This window comes from Hemitrygon akajei, chromosome 3, assembly GCF_048418815.1.
Source record: "Hemitrygon akajei chromosome 3, sHemAka1.3, whole genome shotgun sequence".
In the NCBI taxonomy this organism is placed as follows: domain Eukaryota; kingdom Metazoa; phylum Chordata; class Chondrichthyes; order Myliobatiformes; family Dasyatidae; genus Hemitrygon; species Hemitrygon akajei.
This window is the reverse complement of record NC_133126.1, coordinates 19,554,329-19,576,358: the sequence shown is the minus strand read 5'-3', so window position 1 is coordinate 19,576,358 and position 22,030 is coordinate 19,554,329. Positions and strand designations below refer to the sequence as shown.

Genomic DNA, 22,030 nt, shown 5'->3' with positions numbered 1-22,030 from the left:
CAGACCAAACATCAGGATGGGGAAGCAATGTGATCGAAGTGACTTTGACTGTGGAATGATTGCTAGTGCCAGATGGGGAGGTCTGAGTATCTCAGAAATTGCTGAACTTCTGGGATTTTCACACACAAGTCTCTAGGGTTTACAGAGAATGGCGTGAGAAACAAAAAGCATCCAGTGAGAGCAACTCTGTGGATGGAAACACCTTGTTACTGAGGGAGGTCAGAGGAGAACGGTCAAACTGGGTCAAGCTTAAAGAAAAGCTTTTAAAGTAACTTAAAATAACTATGTATTTTAACAGTGGTGTGCAGAAGAGCATCGCTGAATGCATAACACTTCAGACCTAGAATGAGATGAGCTACAGAAGACCAGAAACATGCACTCAGGAGGAACCTCCAATTAATGAACTCTCTCCAGTTAGATAATAGCCTGTGCCTTTATTCCTTCCAAAGTACATGACCATACACTTCCCTACACTGTACTCCACCAGGAACAGGGTGGTCTGGCCCAGTCCCTCTCAGCATGCACATTCTCCCCAAAAGGTTATGCAGTGCGCCTCCTCAGAAGCAGGCAGTGATAAAAGGCTAAAGGATGTCAGCTCGCATAAACTGGAGAACAGAAACCAACAACAAAAACCATCAATGCCCTTCATTTACGGCAGTGGACGAGACCTTTCTGAGAAGCACTGCAATTGGACCTGGAGCTACGGATCAGTCCAGATGGGTAGGATGAACCACGTGCACTTACCAGCTGCGGGTCCGAAGACCGGCTCACCCAGCCCGAAATCAGTTTCAGCGTCTCCCTCTTCACTGTCCTCATGCTTTTGATTAACGGCTGCTTGGTGACAACTTCACCTGATCCGGGGAGAAACAGAGGGAAAGACAAGCATCTTTTAAAAGGGCAAACTCCCATTATCTTTAGATGTCCAAAGCACACAGCAGAGCCAAGTCTGGCTAACACTGTTCCACTCCAGGGAGATGTTGGATATTGCAGTGCAGAGTGTAGTTGGTATGCAATTCTCAAATGATGCACTGTGACCCTGGCAAGATCTGCACCAGGGCTGCCAGCGGATGCGTTGTAATTGGCAATTCCAGAAGCTACAGGCTCCTCATGGGCTGAGCTGTTGGAGACAATTCCTGTGGTGTTCATTAATCGCCTGCTAGCGGCGACAACTCCACTTGCTCCAATCACATCTATCGCTCATTATATTCTATGCTCCTTGAAATAAGGCCACAGGACGTTTCAGCAGAACCAGGCCATTCAGCCCATCTAGTGCTTCACCATTCCATCATGGCTGATCTACTTTCCCTCTTAACTCTATTAGTCTTGCACAATGCTGTAGTGCCTGGCAGGGGATGTTATCGGGCACACAACCTGCCACCTGTCCAGGTGGCCAAAACAATGCAGTCATCACTGGATCAATATCCCATACGCAGTAAATCTGCCCTTTTTGCCTTGCCATCACCTCACATTGGACAGGAGGTGCAGAAGCCTGGAGGCCCACACCACCAAATTCGTGAACAGCTACTTCCCTTCAGCCTTCTGGTACTTGAGCCAACCCGCACAATCTGAATCAGCATCTCAGTACAGCAACACTACAAGCACTTTTCCCAACAAAGGACAAACTGTTCTAATTGAGATCTCTCCTGCATAGTTCTGCAATCATTTGTATTCGCGTTTTGTTAAGGTGCCTTTAATATGAAGTCTTTAATTGAACTTGTGCATACATGCAGCTACACCTATGATAATAAACTCAACTTGACTTGGAAGAACTCCAAATGGTGACTCTCTCTTGCCACTTGCTACAGTTGGCTAACTAAAGGAGTGTGGGTTAATTCCAAGCTCACCAACACCAAAACATCAGTGTATATACTTAGCACTCAAACTTCCATCTACACTCATCAAACGGCCAATTAGGTACTTTGGAGATGCAGTGACTGTTCCAATACAGGAAACAGCCAGTGGCCAACTCTGCACACAGATGCATCAGCGTGATAGTTCCCGGATAATCTTTTTGGCCGATAATAATAGTGGGTGGTGGGGTGGAGACAAGTCTCTCTCAAAGGAGGCACCAGGCATAACTTTGTCTCCGCCAGCCGACAGGCCACCCTTGGGCAAGGTGTAGCACCTACTTAGCAACACCCCCCCCCCCCCCCACACACACACACACAAATCAGGGTCACATGAAGCCAGGGGAGCAGGTGGTGGATGGTCGTGTGAGCAGCCGGTGCAGATCACAAGTCCTAGTTATGCGACCACTGACGCCAGGTAGACAATCTCTTAGGAGTATTCATAATGGGTGAGATCACACATCTTGTAAAGACACTGCCCAGGAGAAGGCAATGGCGAACCACTTCTGAAGAAAAAAACAATCATAGACTATGTTCACCTACATCATACAACACGGCATATGATGATGCTGATCTATAATAGACGGGAGAGAGAAGACCGCCGCTGCCGAGAGGACATTTGGGGCTTCAATTTAGCGTCAGAAAGGTGGACACCTCTGCAGTAGTGTATCAAACTGTAAGTCTTCACATCGTGAGGATTCAGAATTTGGTACCTTCCAGAATCGACTAACCATCCCTTCTACAACCTGGCTGGTAACAGAGCCCTCTTGATTTGTTTAACACTGTTGTTTTCCAACAAGGCGAAGGCAAGATGGAAAGCAGAAAAAGAGGAGTCATTTCTAATTTCATCCTATCGGCCTTTCTCAAACCAGCCCATTTATAACCACTTGTTCACTGTATACAAAATCTGGTTATTTACAGAGATTATTGGAAGCAGCACAGATACTAGAGGAGCCAATTCTGTCCCTTGAACGTACACTAACACTCAGACCATGACTCATCCAAAATCCAAACCCACTTCAACCGACAAAAAAAAACAACAAACCCGAAATAGGAAAGTACGACGGTGTCACCAGCAAAAATAACAGATATTACTGAGAATTAAAATGCCTACGTTTCCCAGCTGACTGGGGAGTTCAGCACCAGGAGATGATAAAATTAGAACCGAGCATTTCAGAGTTGAAATAGATAAAGATATTAATTACATGAGGTATGTCAGAACTCTAGCCAAGAACAGTTTTTAGGTCAATAGCTAACATTACATCAGTCGCTGATGAATACTCATTAACTAAAATGTGTTCAAGGAGATGGGGAAATGGGAGTTAAGTGGAAATAAGCCTTTGACCAATAGAAAATGGTCCAGAAGTTGAACAGCCCCCTTCTGGCCCCAACTTGTCATATAATCATCTATTAGTCTTGTTCAATGAAAATCTAGAGACAATTCTGACGATTTCAACTGACACCCACCCCCCCCCCCGCCCCCCATCCGCGTCTTTATGAGGGAAGAGAGTTTTAGGTTTCTATTTCCTTGATCATTTTCATAAAACTATCCAAACAGTCTCCCAAGTGAGAGCTGGTCTGGTTCGTTACCGTTTGCCTGGATAGCCGCTGAGATATTCTCACTCAGACACTTGTACACATTGAGCATATCCAGGTAGATCCGCCCCAGCTGGATGACAAACGGGTGCCCAACGGCTTTGCAGGCTCTCACGTTGGTCTTCAGAATGCTCCCCAGTTGCTTCACCGTCTCTGCGTCCTTCAGGATATCCACGTTCTGTGAAAAAGGAGAGCACCAGTGAGACGCCAATCTATGGAAGGCAAACAACAGCCACCGCACTAACTTGACGCACTTCCCTCTGACACGACACAGGCAGATGAGGGTGCCCATTGCTTTTTCAGAGGAGGTGTGCCCCCAACCCTGACTCATGCCAAGGCCGAGATCACAAAGAACTCAAAGCAAGAGCGAAGCAACATGGTAGCTGCAGGCAAGGGGAACAGAATATTGTCTGCATAAAGTTTATAGCTGTTAAACACAAAACTCTTTCAATGTCTGCTCCCCTCTACTGAAATATACAATGAAATGCATCACTTGCGTTAACGATCAACACACCCAAGGATGTGCCGGAGCAACCCGCAAATCTCCATAAGATACAGGAGCAGAATTAGGCCATTTGGCCCATCGAATCTAATTCTGCCATTTTATCATGGCTGATCCAATTTTCCTCTTAGCCCCAATCTACTGCCTTCTCCTGCATCCCTTCATGCCCTGACCAATCAAGAATCTATCAACCTCTTCCTTAAATATACATAAAGACTTGGCCTCCACAGCTGCCTGTGGCAAAGAATTCCACAGATCCACCACTCGCTGGCTAAAGAAGTTCCTTCTCATCTCCGTTCTAAAAGGACACCCCTCTTTTCTGAGGCTGTGTCCTCGGGTCAGACGCTCCCACCAATGTAAACATCATCTCAATCAAGACCTTTCATCACTAAATAGGTTTCAATGAGGTCACACCGCATTCCTCAGAACTCCAGTGAGTACAGACCCAGGGCCGTCTGACATCATTCAATCCTGGACTCATTTTCGCAACCCTCCTTTGAACCCTCTCCAGATTCAGCACATCCTTTCTCAAACAAGAGGCCCAAAACTTCTCACAATACTCCAAGTGAGTCCTCACCAGTGCTTTATAAAGTCTCAACATTACATCCTTTCTTTTATATTCTAGTCCTCTTGAAATGAATGCTAACATTGCATTTGCCTTCCTCACCACGGATTCAGCCTGCAAATTAACCTTCAGGGAACCCCTGCAGGAGGACCTCCAAGTCCCTTTGCACCTCAGTTTTTGTACCTTTCCTCCATTTAGAAAACAGTCAACCCTTTCATTTCTTCTACCAAACTGCACAACCATACACTTCCCAACACTGTACTCCACAGTGTTGCAACAGGGCACAGCAGGACTGGGAGTAATTGTGGACTTGGGAGGGCAATTTGTTCAAAAATGAAGTTGGAACTGTTGCTGCAGACCAAGGAATGAGGAGATTTGTTTTGAAACTGGGAGATAGATGAAAGGAGAAAGGAAGAAACCCAACCAGCATGGACAGCGGAGTGGGGTGGGGATCAGCAACACGGTGGGAAGGTTCAAGGATCCAAACGCAGGGCAAGAACATAAACAGAATGATTCAGGAGGATCCACAAGACCCCGCTGGACATTGTTAACGCTGCAAGTCTGACTCACTGATTTACTGGCAGACGGTAGGGGCGGACGGTGGGGAGCTGCACGACCCCTGTCGTAGTGACTGCCAATACTCTGGCCGCAGCGTTGTCTGCTTACAGCCATCGAGGGAGGGAGGGCGGCGTCAGAGTTGGTGCGCTTCATGCGAGGCGGTGTGCTACAGCACCCAAGCTGGAGACAGTGCTGCACCCCCACCGTGTTTTCTTGGCAGAAGACAAGCCGTATTGTGTTCCACTGCAGATTTCTGCAGCATTCATGGACTCGGGGATCTGGACTATACTTTCTGCATGACTGTATTTTACTGATATCTGATGATGTGTCCTGATGAAGGGTCTCGGCCCGAAACATCGACTGCACTTCTTCCTATAGATGCTGCCTGGTCTGCTGCGTTCCACCAGCATTTTGTGTGTGTTGTCTAATATGAGCTTGCTGGCTTAAAGGTACTATATGTGGTTTGTGCTGCGTGTGACTGTTGGGGTTGTGTTTTGCACCTTGGCCAGCAGAGTAACTCTGTTCTGTTGGCCATATCCATGTATGGTTGAAATACAATTAAACTTGCACTGAACTGAACTAGAAGGGAAAGCAGAAGAGATTTTAAAAAAGACTAGATTAGCTTTATTTGTCATAATTACATTCGAAACATGATGAAATGCGTCATTTGCATCAATGACCAACACGCTTGGAGTGTGCTGGGGGCAGCCCACAAGCGTCACCATGCCTCTGGCACCAACACAGTATGCCCACATCTCACTAACCCTAACCCACACATCTTTGAAACGCAGGAGGAAAACCAGAACACCCAAAGGAAACTGGCGCTGTTACAAACAGCAGCAGGAATTGAACCCTGATCGTACAGCTGGCACTATAAAGTATTAGAAACATAGGAAACCTACAGCACAACACAGGCCCTTCAGCCCACAAAGCTGTGCCGAACATGTCCTGACCTTAGAAATTACCTAGGGTTACCCATAGCCCTCTATTTTTCTGAGCTCCATGTACCTGTCCAGGAGTCTCTTAAAAGACCCTATCATATCCACCTCCACCACCATCACCAGCAGCCCATTCCATGCACTCACCACTCCCTGCGTAAAAAACTTACCCCTGATATCTCCTCTGTACCTACTTCCAAGCACCTTAAAACTGTGCCCTTTCATGCTAGCCATTTCAGCCCTGGGAAAAAGCCTCTGACTATCCACACAATCGGTGCCTCTCATTATCTTATACACCTCTATCAGGTCACCTCTCATCCTCCATCGCTCCAAGGAGAAAAGGCCGAGTATTGTGTTAACCGCTACGCTACTGTACTGCCCGCGGTAGTGTATTGAAGTGGTCTCGATCTTGAGGGTAAAAGTCAATGAGTTTCAGTCAGAACAAAGAATTCAATAATATTTCTGGGATTGGAGGAAGGAGTATTGACTATATCTACCACAGTTCATAACTGTGGAGATAACAAGATAATGGGGACATTTTGTTTGAGATTAAAAGGTCAGATTTTGCATGAGCGTGTTGTGGTCCTTTGTTCCATATTTACATTTTATGCTTATTTTCATTTAGAGATGTGGAGATATAGCACAGTAACAATGAGCTCGCAGCACCTAATTACACCCATGTGACCAGTTAACTTACTAACCCGTACATCTCAGTAACATGGGAAGAAATCACAGTACCCATGTGGTCATGGAGCACATCTACAACCTCCTTCCAGACAGCAGTGGAACTGAATCCAGGTCAACAGTGTTGTAATACCATTCCACTAACTGTTACCCTAGCGTTATGCTACATCTTCATTCTTTAAATTTATATAAAAATATTACAGATTGCATTAGTTCTGAACTCTTTTGTGCAGGAAACATAATAAATTGTCCATCCTACCTTGGTTGCCTGCTGAATGATGCTGTCCCACACTTGGTTCGGCAAAAGCATGTACTTTTCAATCAGATGTTCCTGGACCGTCTGGTCAGTTTGAGCTCCAATCATGTAGCCAACAGCTTCGTAGAACGTGTGAACCTGAAGTTGGGGGGGGGGAAGAAAATGATAGAATGTCTAAAATTAGATGCTGAAACGAGCTCCATATTACAGAAACATGAGCAATTCTGCAGATGCTGGAAATCTTGAGCAACACACACACACACACACACACACACAGAATGCTGGAGGAACTTGGCAGGTCAGGCAGCATCTATGGAGGGGAACAAACAGTCAATGCTTCAGGAACCTGCATCAGGATGAAAACGGAAGGGTAGGGCTACCTCCTCCACCTGGTTTCCCACTCTCATCCCGCTTCTTCCATGGTCCACTGTCCTCTCCTATCCGAATTCTTCTTCTGCAGCCCTTTATCTCTTTCACCTATCTTCACCCAGTTTCATCCCCTTTCAGTCACCCACCCACCTTCCCCTTGAGCTGGTTACACCCATCACCTCCTACCCCTCCCCACCACCCCAACTTTGGCAGCTTGGTTTTACGATGCCGTTAATGCTGCCCTGTTCCTTCCGAGTAATCCATGGTCTTGAATCAGTTAAAAATAAGTGAAACTGTATGGATTACCACCTTCTAACTAGCGACAACACAGTCCAGATTAGAGGTTTCCAACCCTTTTTATGTCATGGAGCCCTACCATCCCCAGACTGGGAACCCCTGGACATTAACTGCTGGAGGAAGGCTGCATCTGGAGGGAAATGGACCTTTGATGCAAGTTGAGACTATTCTTTGGGATACAGCATAGCAAAATGCCCTTCTAACCCAATGAGTCTGCACTGCCCAATTAGACCCCTGTCACCAATCCACCCAGCGAATTGAACATATTTGGGTTGGGGGAGGAAACCCATGCAGTCACAAGGAGAACGTATAAACTCCTTACAGACTGCAGCGGGGTTGCTGGCAATGTGAAGTGTTACGCTAAGCGCATTTCCACTGTGCCGCCCCCACAGTATCATCTGGACTAGCTCACCTCTTCCTCTCGACTCCTGGCCATCTCCTCTCCAGTTTTCCAGTCTAGACGGAAGGTCGACTGCCCATTTCCCTGCACAGCTGCTGCCTGAGCCACCGAGTTAGCTTTTCATTTACTTTATTATTTATGCATTTATTTGCACTAATTATTACTTTATGCGTTGAATGTGAGTTATACGCCCTGCATTGTGCACTCTGGTCTGGAGGAACGTTGTTTAGTTTGGCCGTATACATGTGTACAGTTGAAAGACAATAAACTGGAACTTTCTGCTCAGGATTCCGGTCTCTGCAGTATCCCGTGTCGGCATGAACAGGATATTGTACTGGTGGGAGGTTGTGAGAGGAAACTTGGGCCAGGGTTTCAGAGCTGCAGGCATCTTCCATTATCTCGCTGACAGCATTTTAAAATGATCAGAACATAATGCTATCAATTGCCATACTCACCTCACAGCACACACACTCAGTGGCCACTTATTAGGTACACCTGCTCGGTAATGCAAATATCTAATCAGCCAACCATGTGGCAGGAACTCAATGCACAAAAGTATGCAGATGCGGTCAAGAGGTTCAGTTGTTGTTCAGACCAAACATCATAATGGGGAAGAAATGTGATCCAAGTGACTTTGACCATGGAACGATTGTTAGTGCCCAGGCAGGGTGGTTTGAGTTCCTGGGATCTTTACACACAAATCTCCAGAATTTAAAGAGAACAGTGCAAAAATACAAAAAAAAATCCAGTGAGTGGCAGTTCTGTTGGTGAAAATGTCTTTTTAATGACAGCGGTCAGAGGAGAATGGCCAGACTGGTTCAAGCCGACAGGGAAGGGGACTGCAATTCAAACGACGACATGTTACAACACACACAAAATGCCGGTGGAACGCAGCAGGCCAGGCAACATCTATAGGAAGAAGTACAGTCAGCGTTTTGGGCCGAGACCCTTCATCAGGACTAACTGAAAGAAGAGTTAGTAAGAGATTTGAAAGTAGGAGGGGAAGGGGGAAATGCGAAATGACAGAAGAAGACTGGAGGGGGTGGGGTGAAGCTAAGAGTTGGAAAGGTGATTGGCAAAAGGGATACTGAGCTGGAGAAGGGAAAGGATCATGGGACGGGAGGCCTTGGGAGAAAGAAAGGGGGAGAGGAACATCAGAGGGAGATGGAAAACAGGCAAGGAGTGATTGTGAGAGGGGCAGAGAGAGAGAGAGAGGGAAACATATTACAACAGTGGTGTGAAGAAGAGCATCCTTGAATGGACAACACATCGAACCATGAAGTGGATGGGCTACAGCAGCAGAACACCACGCCGGGTTCCACTCCCGTACCTAGCCAAACGGCCACTGTGTACAGTTGCAAAAGCTGTTGGGCAAGTAATTTTAATGGCTCAGTATAAAAGAACAGCAGAAGTAGACCGCCTTCCCCCCATATCTGCTCCACCTTTCCCTAGATAATTGCTGAGCATTCACGTAACACTCTCCTGCACTGAACCCAGATCCCCTGATTTTATCATCATGTAAAAAGCACCGGAGATTGCACTATCTCCTAAAGAGCTGACCTGATGGGGCTGCAGATCACATATGATGGTGTTGATGTTGGTCAAGATCTCATCGATGAAAGGCATCACCTCTCCCACCTGCACCTGTACAAAATGACGCCGACATTTCTGCGCAATCTTGATGAACGTGTCGCAAGCCATATCCTGCACTCCATCGTGTGTCTCTGTGTATCAACAAAAACACGGGGCTTGGAAAGTCTTTGATTGTAAAATGAAAACCTGGCTTCAAATCAAATCAAATTCTTCATCTATTTTTGGGTGTTTTTTTCTTTTAAAAAAAGACAAACACTATTTCCAAAGATGGTCAGATGGCCTAGTTGTCAATATTTCACACCAATGCATTTCTGTGAAATTGTGCACACGGGTTTGGTTCATCCTTCTGATGCTTGTTAAATCTGTCCAACAAGTTACAGCCAAAAATACCCATTCCAAAAAAAGCCTGTAAATTTAGGATCAAGTCTTCTCACAGAAAGCTGTGCTAAAGGCAGTAGATACATCTGTGAAAAAGAAACATTTTCAATACAAACTTCAAAATACACTGGTAGAGTAAATCTTCCCAAAAGTTACCTATTTGTTGGCAATAAGACATAAGACACCATAAGACATATGAAGAGTATTGGGGCCTGTATTCACTGGAATTAAGAATGAAGGGTAATCTCATTGAAACCTATTGAGTGGTGAAAGACCTTGATAGAGTGGATGTGGGTGAGATGTTTCCTATGGTGGGAGAGTCTAGGACCAGAAAAAACAGCCTCAGAATAGAGGGGTGTCCTTTTAGAACAGAGATGAGGAGGAATTTCTTTAGCCAGAGTGGTGAATCTCTGGAAGTTGTTCCCAAAGGCAGCTGTGGAAGCCTAGTCTTTATGTATATTTAAGGCAGAGGTCGCTAGGTTCTTGATTGGTCAGGGCATGAATGGATACAGGGAGAAGGCAGGAGATTGGGGCCACGAGGCAAATGGATCAGCCCTGATGAAATGGCAGAACAGACTTGATAGGCCAAATGACCTCATTCCACTTCTATAGCTTATGGTCTTATAAGACATAGGGTCGAGGTACAGGCTGCCCGCTCCACACTGAGTACAAGCCAATGGCACACACTCACCATGCATAAACTCGAAGAGCTTGTTCACCACGGTCTTCAGGAACTTCCAGTGAGCTCGAAGGAACCGGGGGTACTGCCCCACCACGTACATTATATTAGAGGCAATGATGGCCTTGTTATCTTTCCCACGTTTTTGTTCACAGAGACCCAGCAAGTCCTTCAAAGCAAAGAGATACAACAGTAAATATCTTATTCTTTTGTTTACTCTTCACACGCGGGGCCAATGGCTAATTGACTTTATTACTTACATCCTTCATGTACACGAGTAAGATCTTTACGTTACATCTCCGTTCAAATATGCAATTATAGTAATTTATAATAAATAGTACATACAACAGGATAGTCAGTACAAGACAGTTGTATCAGCATGAATTAATCAGTCGGATGGCCTGGTGGAAGAAGCTGTCCCGGAGCCTGTTGGTCCTGGCTTTTATGCTGCCGTACTGTTTCCCGGATGGTAGCAGCTGGAACAGTTTGTGGTTGGGGCTCTTTTTATGCACCTATCTTTGTAAGTGCCCTGAATAGTGAGAAAGGTGGGAATTCAGAGAGTGGGGAATCTCTGGAATTTGTTGCCACAAACAGCTACGGAAGCCTAGTCTTCCATAATCATTCTGGATTCCCCACACTCAATGGAGTTAAAAGTCAGACTGCTGCTGATGTGAAGCCAAAAACTGCACCAGGATGTCATATTCCCCTTCCCCAATGTCATGAAGTGAACCAGATGGCTATTTATGATAATCAGCACTGTTGATAATGGATTTAATGTGGTAGTGCAGAAGCTAGTGTAATGCTTTACAGCATCTTCAACGATTAGATTTCAACTCCAGCTGCTGTCTGTAACGGGAGCTTGTACATTCTCCCTGTGACCTTGTGGGCTTCCTCCCGCATTCCAAAGACGTACAGATTGGGGTTAATGAGTCGTGGGCTATGTTGGTGCCAGAACCATGGTGATACACGCAGGCTTCCCCCAGCACAATCCTCAGGCTGTGTTGGTCATTGACACTAAATGATACATTGCACTGCATGTTTTAATGTACATGTGACATATAAAGCTAACCTTTTTAATCTTTAATTAATGAGTGTGTGTCCCCATTACTAAGCTGAGAAACAAGCTTCTGTTTCTGCATCACTGGCCCAGTAAATTTACGTAGTTAATATATCACTTAAAAAAAGGCAAATTGTAAATAACTTTTAAAAAGCTGAGATGGGAACATTATAGATGCTTGCATTAAAAGCTCATCCCTAATTGACCATAAGAGGGCAGTGGTGAGCCAACTTCTCCAAGTGCTGCAGACTTTATGATGGACATGGTCTTGCTTGTTTGGTTGGGACTTCTGGAAATTTGATCCACTGATGATGAAGATTACCAGTGTGCCTCCTGTCAAGAAAACAACTCTGGGCTTCAGATATAATTGCTGCCTCTATTATTCCACATGGCACAGGTGCTGAGAGGAGAGGAGAGGAGGGATGGTGTGTAGAACACACGGCCGGGGTGATGGTAGAGGCAGATACCTCAGCGACATGAAAGACTCACAGGCACATGGACGAGAGAAGAATGCAGGGCTACGTGGGTGGGGAGGAAAGGATTAGATTGATCTTGGAGTAAATTAGAAGGTGGACACAACATTATGGGCCGTAGGGGCTGTACTGTGCAGTACTGTTCTACGTTCAATGGCAAAAATCATGGATTTGAAAAATGTTAGGAGGCTGCAAAAGACAACATACATTACACCCTCAAACCTCATTCTCTCTGGTACTACCAATTCAGGAGCAGCCATACAATTCACCACCTATTTTACTTTTTTTTTTAGATATACATAATACATATCAATTTAATATATTATATATAGTATATGTACTATATAGTATTTTATATATAGTACAATCTTGATGTACTGCACTGCTGTTGCAAAACAACAAATTTCCTGTATTCCCAAATCCTAACATGATGCATGTCAATGATAATTCACCCGATTCGCAAATACAGCCATTCCAAAGTCAGATTTGGGGTTGAAACCATCATATCAGAGGGATCGACGTGGCTCCCAGTTGACCAGCACTGACTGACCTTGATGACGGTGACGAGGAAACGTTTCTCATCCTCTTCGTGCATTGCGCCACTAATGGAGCCGATGGCCCAGCACAGCGTGTTGAGGTTCTTCCACGACCACTCTGTACCGTTCACTTGGTTGTGCAGCTTTTCTGTCATAATGCATTCAGTGTCCGCGTAGTCTAAATGCGTGAGGTACACTGAAAGAGAAGCACACAGCTCGGCATGAACTCAAGTCCCTTCCTATTCACTTCCACAAACGTGCTCCATAAGCAGACCAACTCAATGATTTGCCAATGCACCAATCACTGATGACGATCCACTGACAATTACAATAAGCCCATTATTTCCCAATACTAGGGCAAGAATGCTGGCCACGTGCACCTAATGTTGCTCACTGAGTGCATGTTCTCCCAAATTTCCCAAAAGATATCAAAGTCAATTCCAGTCCCCCATAGACAAGCTGAACTTATTCAACAGTGCACAGTTAATAGAAAGAGGAGAATCATAAAACTTGTATATGAGCTGCTAAAACCAGAGGAGGCTGAACGTACCCAGCGTCTCCCTCATGGTCTTGTACAAGTTGATGGAGTCTGTGTCTTTCATGAATTCCCGAACTACCTCTCCCTGTTCATTCTCCACCACAAGCACCTCTTCCGGCTTTGCCATCCGGCTGATCATTATAAGCCTCACCTGAAACCGAGAAAACAAAACAATTGTCATGCAGCATCCGGATTTAATTTGCTCTTAAAGCTGATACAGAGACTGCAATGTGGAGGGCAGGAAGGCTTTGCAATGGGTGGTCAAAACTGCCCATCGCATCACCAATCTACCTGCCATCAAAGACATAGGGTGCTGTGCATAAGCTTTAGGCACATACAGACAACGGGAGCACCTAAGACTTTTGCACAGTATTGTATTTGTCAAAGTGGAGCGGAGAGTGAGTTTGTAAGCCCAGTGAGAGTAGACGATTTTGGGAATGGCAAGGGTGGAGCGTCACGGGAGGGGTGTGGGACAGGTGGCAGAGATGCAGTGCCAGGGATGGGGGTGGGGTGTGGAGTGGGTGCAGTCACAATCAGCCTGGGGACACCAGGCAAGGTCATTTGATTCTAAACGACTGGTTTATTACAGAATGTCTCTCTGGTGCTTTCCTCTCCCTTCCCTTTTTCCCAACCATGATTCCCCTCTCCGTGTCCCCTTCCCACAATAGAGACCCACGGCAGAATCAAGTACATCATTACTCATGTATGTCATGAAATTTGGCTTTTCTTTTAATGGCAGCAGTACAAAGCAATACATGAAATTACTACAAAACTCTAGGGCACCCAAGGTATATATATGTGCCCAAGACTTCTGCATAGTAGTGTATATAGAAAAAGGTGCCAGAACAGAGCCAGTATCATCGTGAAGGATCCCACTCACCTTGCTCAAGGACCGTTTAACCCTCTCCCATCAGGGAGGCGGCTACGTAGCACCCTCGCCAGGACCACTGGACTCAAAAACAGTTACTTTCCCCCAGCAGTAAGGCTGATCCACACCTCCACCCACTACAGCCCCCACCACCACTTCTTTATCATTTCCTGTCAGTCACCTTATGTACAGACACATCTGTGCCTACCGTCACTTTATGGGCGTTTAATCAATCTACCAATCTAGTCTGATAAACTGTCTTATGTAACACACACAAAATGCTGGAGAAACTCAGCAGCATCTATGGAAAAATGTACAGTCGACACTTTGGGCCGAGACCCTTCCTCAGGACCGTTACGTCCTGCTGATTTCCAGCACCGACAGATTTTCTCTTGTTTGTAACTATCTTATGTAGTTATACTTATTCTGGTTATTATTGTTGTGTTCTTTATTGTGTTCTGTACCTCTTCGGATGCAGAGACACTATGATTTTGTTCTTTGCACTTGCGTACTGGGAATGGCATTAAACTATCTTGACTCACAGGACTAAGTGAAAACTAGCTGATGGGTGAGCTCAGCAGGTCAGGCAGCACCTGTGGAGGCAGAGGAGAGGGGTGGTCAATGTTTCACGTCGGGCCCCTACATCAGGACCCGTAAGCTCGTTCCACACTCACATCACCCTCTGAGTGAAGCTGTTCCCCCTCAGACTCCCCTTAAAAATTCCATCTTTCATTCACCCTTAACCTGTGACCTCTAGTTCTAATCTCACCCAACCTCAGTGGAAAACGCCTGCTTGAGTAACTGAGGAACTGGTTCAGGGAGCAAGGTTTCAGATTCTACGATCATTGGAACCTCTTCTGGGGCAGGGGTGACCTGTACAAGAAGGACGGGTTTCATCTGAACTGGAGGGGAACCAACATCCAGGCTGGGAGGTTCACTTGGGAACTTGGGAGGGTTTAAACTAGTTTGGCAAGGGGATGGGAACCAAAGCATCAAGTCAGAAAGTGGAGGGATGGGGAGGAAGGTAGGTGGCAGGGCCAGTAAAAAACAGGCGGGAGCAGAGAATTAGATAGGATAGCATGTATAGTTGGAAGTATGTGTATTTTAATGCTAGGAGTAATTTGGGTAAAGGTGATGAACTTACATCATGGATCAATTTTACTATCAGAGAATGTATACAGTACACGGAACAATGATGTGGTGGCCATTACTGAGACTTGTCTGAGACAGGAACAGGCATGGGTGCTTCACTTTTGAGAAAAGATATGTTCCAATCAGAAAGAATTGCAAGGATGCAAGGTAAGAGAACGTTTGATGTTGAGAGAGATGGCGAGTTTGGTCAAGATAAAAAAATAAAAGTATGTAAAAGCTTCGGAAGCTAGAATCAAACAGAGCCCTTGACAATCGTCTAGAAGCCAGAAAAGAACTCAATCAGGGAATTAAGAAAGCCAAGTGGAGACAGGCGAGTAGATTTAAAGAGAATCCAAAGCATTCTATACATACACCAAGAGGAAGAGGAGAGTTAGGGAGAGGGTAGGGCCATCTTCTTGGATGTGAAGGGTGTGGGTGAGGTAACTAATGCGAACTTTACATCAGTAATTATCCAGGAGACGGATGTGGAGGAGAGGGAGATCAGTGCTGAGAATATCGATATGCCAGGGCATTTCAAGATCAAAGGAGGAGGTAGTGTTGAGTCTCTTAAAGAGCATGAAGGCATCTGAACAAATAAAGCCAGATGATTCAACACTGTTGCTGGGACAGGTCACCTAGATACATCTACTGGCCCGACACCAAAAGTAGACAAAGAAAGTTCTAAGGGCAAAGGTCGCTTCCATCACCACCTCCAAACCAGCTTACATTCTGACCAAAGTCGTGTCAAACGACAGTGTCCGGGACAGAACAACTGTGTGATATCATTAAATGCTATGAGCAGAGATTCACCCAAAAATGAGTTGCGTCTTTAGCGAGAGACCGGACAGTTGTTTTCCCTGAAGGCTGAGGGGAGATCTGATAGAGATTTATAAGATTATGAAAGGCATAGATAGAGCAGACAGAATCTTTCTCCCAGGCTGAAATGTCTAATACCAGAGGGCATGCATTGACAGAGAGAGGGGAAGTTTCAAAGGAGATGTGTGAGGCAAGTTTTATTAACAGAGACTGGTGGGGGTGCACGGAATGTGTTGCCTGGGGTGGTGATCGAGGCAGATACATTAGGGACTTTTAAGAGACATTTAGATAGGCACATGGATCTGAGAAACATGGAGGGATATGGACATTGTGAAGGCAGAAGGGATTAGTTTAGCCATTTGATTACTAATTTAATTGGTTCAGTTCAATATCCTGGCTGTACTGTTTTTGTTCTATGTTCTTCCTCAAGGCAACTCAGAGAAATTTTACACCAGCTCATTCTCACTGGTAGTGACTCAGGAGCTATGGAATTATATGAATATAACAGATATGGGACGGCTCAGTCACATAGTGGTCAGCCCAACCACAAATGGCTTGAATGGCTTGTCATATGAAGGGTGTTTGATAGCTCTGGGCCCTTACTCACTGGAATTTAGACAAATGAAGGGTGACCTAATTGAAACCTATCAAACCGTGAAAGGCCTTAATAGAGTGGATGCGGAGGACGTTTCTTGTGGTGGGAGAGTCTAGGGCCAGCAGCATCTTGCAAAAGAGTAAAAAAAAAATGACGTTATGGGCCGAAACCCTTTGGCAGGACATTCTTTTCCTAGATGCGGCCTGGCCTGCTGAGTTCCTCCAATATTTTGTGCATGTTGCTCGTATTTCCAGCGTCTGCAGATTTTCTTTTGTTTGTGATCAGAAATAGAGGGACTTCCTTTTAGAATGGAGATGAGAAAGAATTTCTTTAGCCAGAGAGTGGTGAGTCTGTGGAATTCCTTGTAGCAGGCAGCTGTGGAGGCCAAATCTTCACGTACATTTAAGGCAGATATTGATAGATTCCTGTTTGGTCTTAGCGTAACTTACAGTAGTTGTTAACGTATTGTACTGTACTGCAATTGCAAAAAAAAACATTTCATGACATACATCAGTGATAATAAACTTGAAACTGAAATGGTAAAGGAACATATCTGGAATACACAAATAATATTGTTTGTTCACTGACAAGACGGGTGTTGCTGGAAAGGCCAGCTTTAGTCATCCCGAAAACCCTCTGAGGAGATATTCAGCATTACCTTCAAACATTAGCACTGAAGGTGTCTGCACAGGGCGGTTACAGGTAGAGAGAGACAGAGACACAGAGAGTTCTTCAGGAATGGTAGACGTGGAGAACCCAAGGTGGAGCACAGTTCGCCTGATCCCTGAACTCCACTTTGCTTCACTTTCACAATCTTCATCGCCACTCACCTTCGATAGCACCGGGAGATAGATCTGCCTCCGGGGAGGGACATCACTGTGAGGACTCCCCAGGGCAGGGGAGGCACTAATGGAAAAGGGATTCTCCCGATAAAGCTCTCCCGCCAGGTGATTCCAGTACTCTAAACAAATCTTAAAGATCTCAATCTCTTCCACCTCCGATATCAGGATCATGTAGTGTAGACCCTACATCAACAGACAACATTGAAAAGAGTGTTACAATTCAATTTGTCACTCAATGAAGATTCAGATTCATACAACACATGTACATTGAAACATGCAATGAAATCTGCTGTCTGTGTTCACAACCAACACAACCTAGGGATGTGCTGGGGGCACAGATTCACCACACATTCCAGCACCAACACAGCATGCCCACGATGCTCGACAGAACGACGCGGAACACAACAAAACAACAACAGAAGAACCAGCCCTGCTCCTCCCCTCCCATCCACCCACACACAGAGACGGTGCTCCACGATACTGGGCACCATGGTAGCGAAGCTGTTAACACAACACTGTGTCCCAGCGCTGTCTGTACATTCTTCCAGCGACCATGCGGGTTTCCTCCCACAGTCCAATGACATACTGGTCACTGTAAACTGCCCTGTGATTAGGCTAGGGTTAAATCCATGGGTTGCTGGGCAGGGAAGGGCCTGTTGCACACAGTACCTCTAAATATTGCCTCGCATAATCGGAGAAAGGCATTTATTTGTTCACATTCCCCACATACATCCTCCCTTCCACCAATCCACCCACTAACTCACCATTTTAACTTGCTGCACTGACAGACATGAGGTAGTGTTATAGCACGGTGAATTTTTAATCACCGAGAAATCCATCACTACTACTGACAATTGACTTAACTGTTATTTGTGCTTTACTTACAAGTCCCTTATCAGCAACGACTTTAAATATTCCTCACTCCCATCATGAAGCACCCTCACCACCTGGGACATGTCATCTTCTCAAGAGAGACTGAGTACCCCTTATCCAAAATGTCTGGAGCCAGAAGTGTTTCGGAGTTAAGTCAAGTCAAGTCAACTTTTATTGTCACTTCAACCATAACTGCTGGTACAGTGCATAGCAAAAATGAGACAATGTTTTTCAGGACCATGGTACTACATGAAACAGTACAAAAACTACACTAAACTATGTAAAAACAACACAGAAAAAACGACACTAGACTACAGACCTACCCGGGACTGCATAAAGTGCACAAAACAGTGCAGGCATTACAATAAACAAGACAATAGACACAGTAGAGGGCAGTAAGTTGTTGTCAGTCCAGGCTCTGTGTATTGAGGAGTCTGATGGCTTGGGGGAAGAAACTGTTACATAGTCTGGTCGTGAGAGCCCGAATGCTTCAGTGCCTTTTCCCAGATGGCAGGAGGGAGAAGAGTTTGTATGAGGAGTGTGTGGGATCCTTCATAATGCTGTTTGCTTTGTGGATGCAGAGTGTGGTGTAAATGTTTGTAATGGTGGGAAGAGAGACCCCGATGATCTTCTCAGCTGACCTCACTATCCGCTGCAGGGTCTTGCGATCCGAGACGGTGCAATTTCCGAACCAGGCAGTGATGCAGCTGCTCAGGATGCTCTCAATACAACCTCTGTAGAATGTGGTGAGGATGGGAGATGGACTTTCCTGAGCCTTCACAGAAAGTAGAGACGCTGCTGGGCTTTCTTTGCTATGGAGCTGGTGTTGAGGGACCAGGTGAAATTCTCAGCCGGGTGAACACCAAGAAATTTGGTGCTCTTGACGATCTCTACCGAGGAGCCGTCGATGTTCAGCGGAGAGTGGTCGCTCCGTGCCCTCCTGAAGTCAACAACCATCTCTTTTGTTTTGTTCACATTCAGACAGGTTGTTGGCTCCGCACTAAGTATGGTCTCTTGGTTAATGCTCTGGGCTAACGGTACTGTAAAACTGCAATACCACCATTAGATACCAGAAGTGGAGGGAAGGAGGGAGTGAAACAGCTATAGTCCCAGAGAAGTCTCAGAGTGAACCACAAAGCAGATGGGACGAGAATGTAGGACAGCAACGTTACCACATAAGCAATCTTCCACGGCGAACTTACATCCAGGAGTGCTTCCCTGAGTTCCAGTGTCCTTTCTACCAAGGTGCCATGCTCCTTCAAGAAAGTGCACAAGAAGAGACTCAGATTCTGTATGAAATTCTGCTCATCGTCCTTCCCATTTGCATAAGCCAACCGTATGTTGGTATTGGCAGGTAGCATCTGAAACGAAACAAGGCCCGAAATTAGACGCGTACATCTCAAGGTAACACATTAGACCAGAGCCTAGTTGCTACCCACATCTCAAATCTGAGTCTTATATGAAATGGGGAAAAAACAGAAACCAAATAAAAATAAAAAATTGCGTAGATGCTGTAAATCCAAACCAAAAGCTGAGCTCTGGAAGCACTAAGTAGGTGGTATTGGGGGGGCAGGGTAGAATTCTGAGGAGAGAGAAGCTGAATACTGCCCAAGCTGCTGAATGTTTCCAACACTTTTGTTACTTAATTCTTATCAATTAATATCTTTGTTGGTTATATCCCACCAACTGATTATTAGCTACCAGAGGCGAGGTCCATGTAACCAATAACACAAGAAATTCTGCAGATGCTGGAAATCCAGAGCAACACAAACAAAATGCTGGAGGAACTCAGCAAGTCAGGCAGCATCTATGGAAAAGAGTAAACAGTCGACATTTTGGGTCAAGACCCTCCTTCATGACTAGAAAAGAATAAAAAGGTTGGGGGAGGGGAAGGAGGCTAGCTAGAAGGTGAGAGGTGAAGCCAGGTAGATAGGAAAGATAAAGGGCTGGAGAGGAAGGAATCAGATAGGAGAGGAGAGTGGACCGTAGGAGAAAGGGAAGGAGTTTCAACTGTCCAAATTTAGATACAAAATCCTGGAGGAACTCAGCAGATTAGGCAACATTTATGGAAAGAGATAAACAGTCGATGATTCAGTCTGAGAAAATTCATCAGGAGTGTCTAGGGATCGATCCAGGGTGCTGATGAAGGGTCTCAGCCTGAAGCGTTGACTGTTTATCCCTCTTCATGGAGGTCGCTTGACCTGCTGAGTTCCTCCAGCATTTTGCATGCTTACTGTAACTGAATTTCCAGCATCAGCAGACTCTCCTGTTTATCACTTGTCTATCCAAACTAAGGCACTGTCGTCTAAAGTAAGGATTGGCAAACTAGCAAAAGCAGTATAATTTCCTCTGCAAAAATAACTCTCTCCCACCCTTCGGAGAATATCTGTGTTGTATCTCAGAACATGCTCTGCAATACAAAAGTTATTCTGCTTTGAACAGACGCTGGAAGAGGAAGAAGGGACCAGGTGAGAAGTCACAGACAGCCCCACATTGGGGTTTAAATACTGGAACTACCAGGTTCTTGGTGCCAAGAGACAAATCCCAATGTGGACTTGAGTGCTGTTATATCAAAGCATCAGTTCCTGGATCTTTTTATTGGATATTGCCCGGAAGGGGTCCCGTGCCAGAGTTTTACACACATATATACAGCTTGGGTCCCTGAGACTTTTGCACAGTATTGTATTTGTCAACGTGGAGCGGAGAGCGAGTTTGTAAATCTGGCAGGAGCAAAGGATGTTGGGAATGATGAGGGTAGAGTGCCGGGCAGAGAAAGAGTGCCGCAGGTGCAGGAACACCCAGCCCTGAGCCACCATGGAAGGTGATTTGATTCAAAGCAATTACTTTATTGATCCTTACAGAACGTCTCTCTGGTGCTACCTGTTACCTCCCTTCCCCTTTTCCCAACCATGATTCCCCTCTCCCTGATCCCTTCCCACTCTCAGTCCACAACAGAGCCCCATATCACCATCAGGTTTATCATCACTCACAAAAGTCACGAGATTTGTCTTTCTTCACAGCAGCAGTACAGTGCAATACATAAAATTACTCCAGTACTGTGCAAAAGTTCCTGGCACCCAGGCTATATAAATGTGCCCAAGACATTTACTCAGTACTGTACATAATTTTCATGTGGCCCCAGGTTCCATTTACCTGTTTGAGCTGAATGAGTGTTAATGTAAACAAAGAGACGAACTGTTCATCATATTGACTGACATTGACACCAGCAATCTCAGTCAAACACTTCAACGTTACGTTCCGAAACATGGGTACATTCAGAAACTAGGCAAAAAAGAAGAACAAAATTAAAACGGTGAAATACAAAATCAATTGTTTAAAATATTACAGAGGCATTCTTGTCAAATTCTTCTGTTACAAATTTCAACAAATATAGTCCTGCTTTCAAGTCCAATTCCAATGGAGGTGCTGCCGGAACAAAAGGAGGACACAACTAAAATATGATGAACTCAAACTAGTCGTTGTCAATATTTATGTGAATATCAGAATTAATGGTGGAAACACAATTAAGTATAGCACAGTATGTATGCAACTTTAAGGAGTCTGAACTCCATGCATCTCTATCTCCTATTATCTCCAAACTCCCACTCCTTTTCACAAGGAGCAGTGCTTTTAATCCTA

At 45.2% G+C, this 22,030-nt stretch overlaps 1 protein-coding gene across 3 annotated transcripts in view; it reads right to left on the bottom strand.

Annotated features, from left to right (window-relative positions):
- Positions 1-22,030, bottom strand: part of LOC140724756 (exportin-1-like) — a 126,334-nt gene that overhangs the window by 18,921 nt on the left and 85,383 nt on the right. For all 3 annotated transcript variants that reach the window (XM_073039283.1, XM_073039284.1, XM_073039285.1), the window contains 10 exons: positions 21,545-21,673; positions 19,594-19,752; positions 17,507-17,701; positions 13,279-13,417; positions 12,743-12,924; positions 10,675-10,831; positions 9,573-9,736; positions 6,950-7,084; positions 3,438-3,621; positions 745-851 (listed from right to left, as the gene is read on the bottom strand). In XM_073039283.1, coding sequence (XP_072895384.1) covers positions 745-851; positions 3,438-3,621; positions 6,950-7,084; positions 9,573-9,736; positions 10,675-10,831; positions 12,743-12,924; positions 13,279-13,417; positions 17,507-17,701; positions 19,594-19,752; positions 21,545-21,673 — 1,551 coding nt within the window. The remainder of the gene's footprint in view (positions 1-744; positions 852-3,437; positions 3,622-6,949; positions 7,085-9,572; positions 9,737-10,674; positions 10,832-12,742; positions 12,925-13,278; positions 13,418-17,506; positions 17,702-19,593; positions 19,753-21,544; positions 21,674-22,030) is intronic.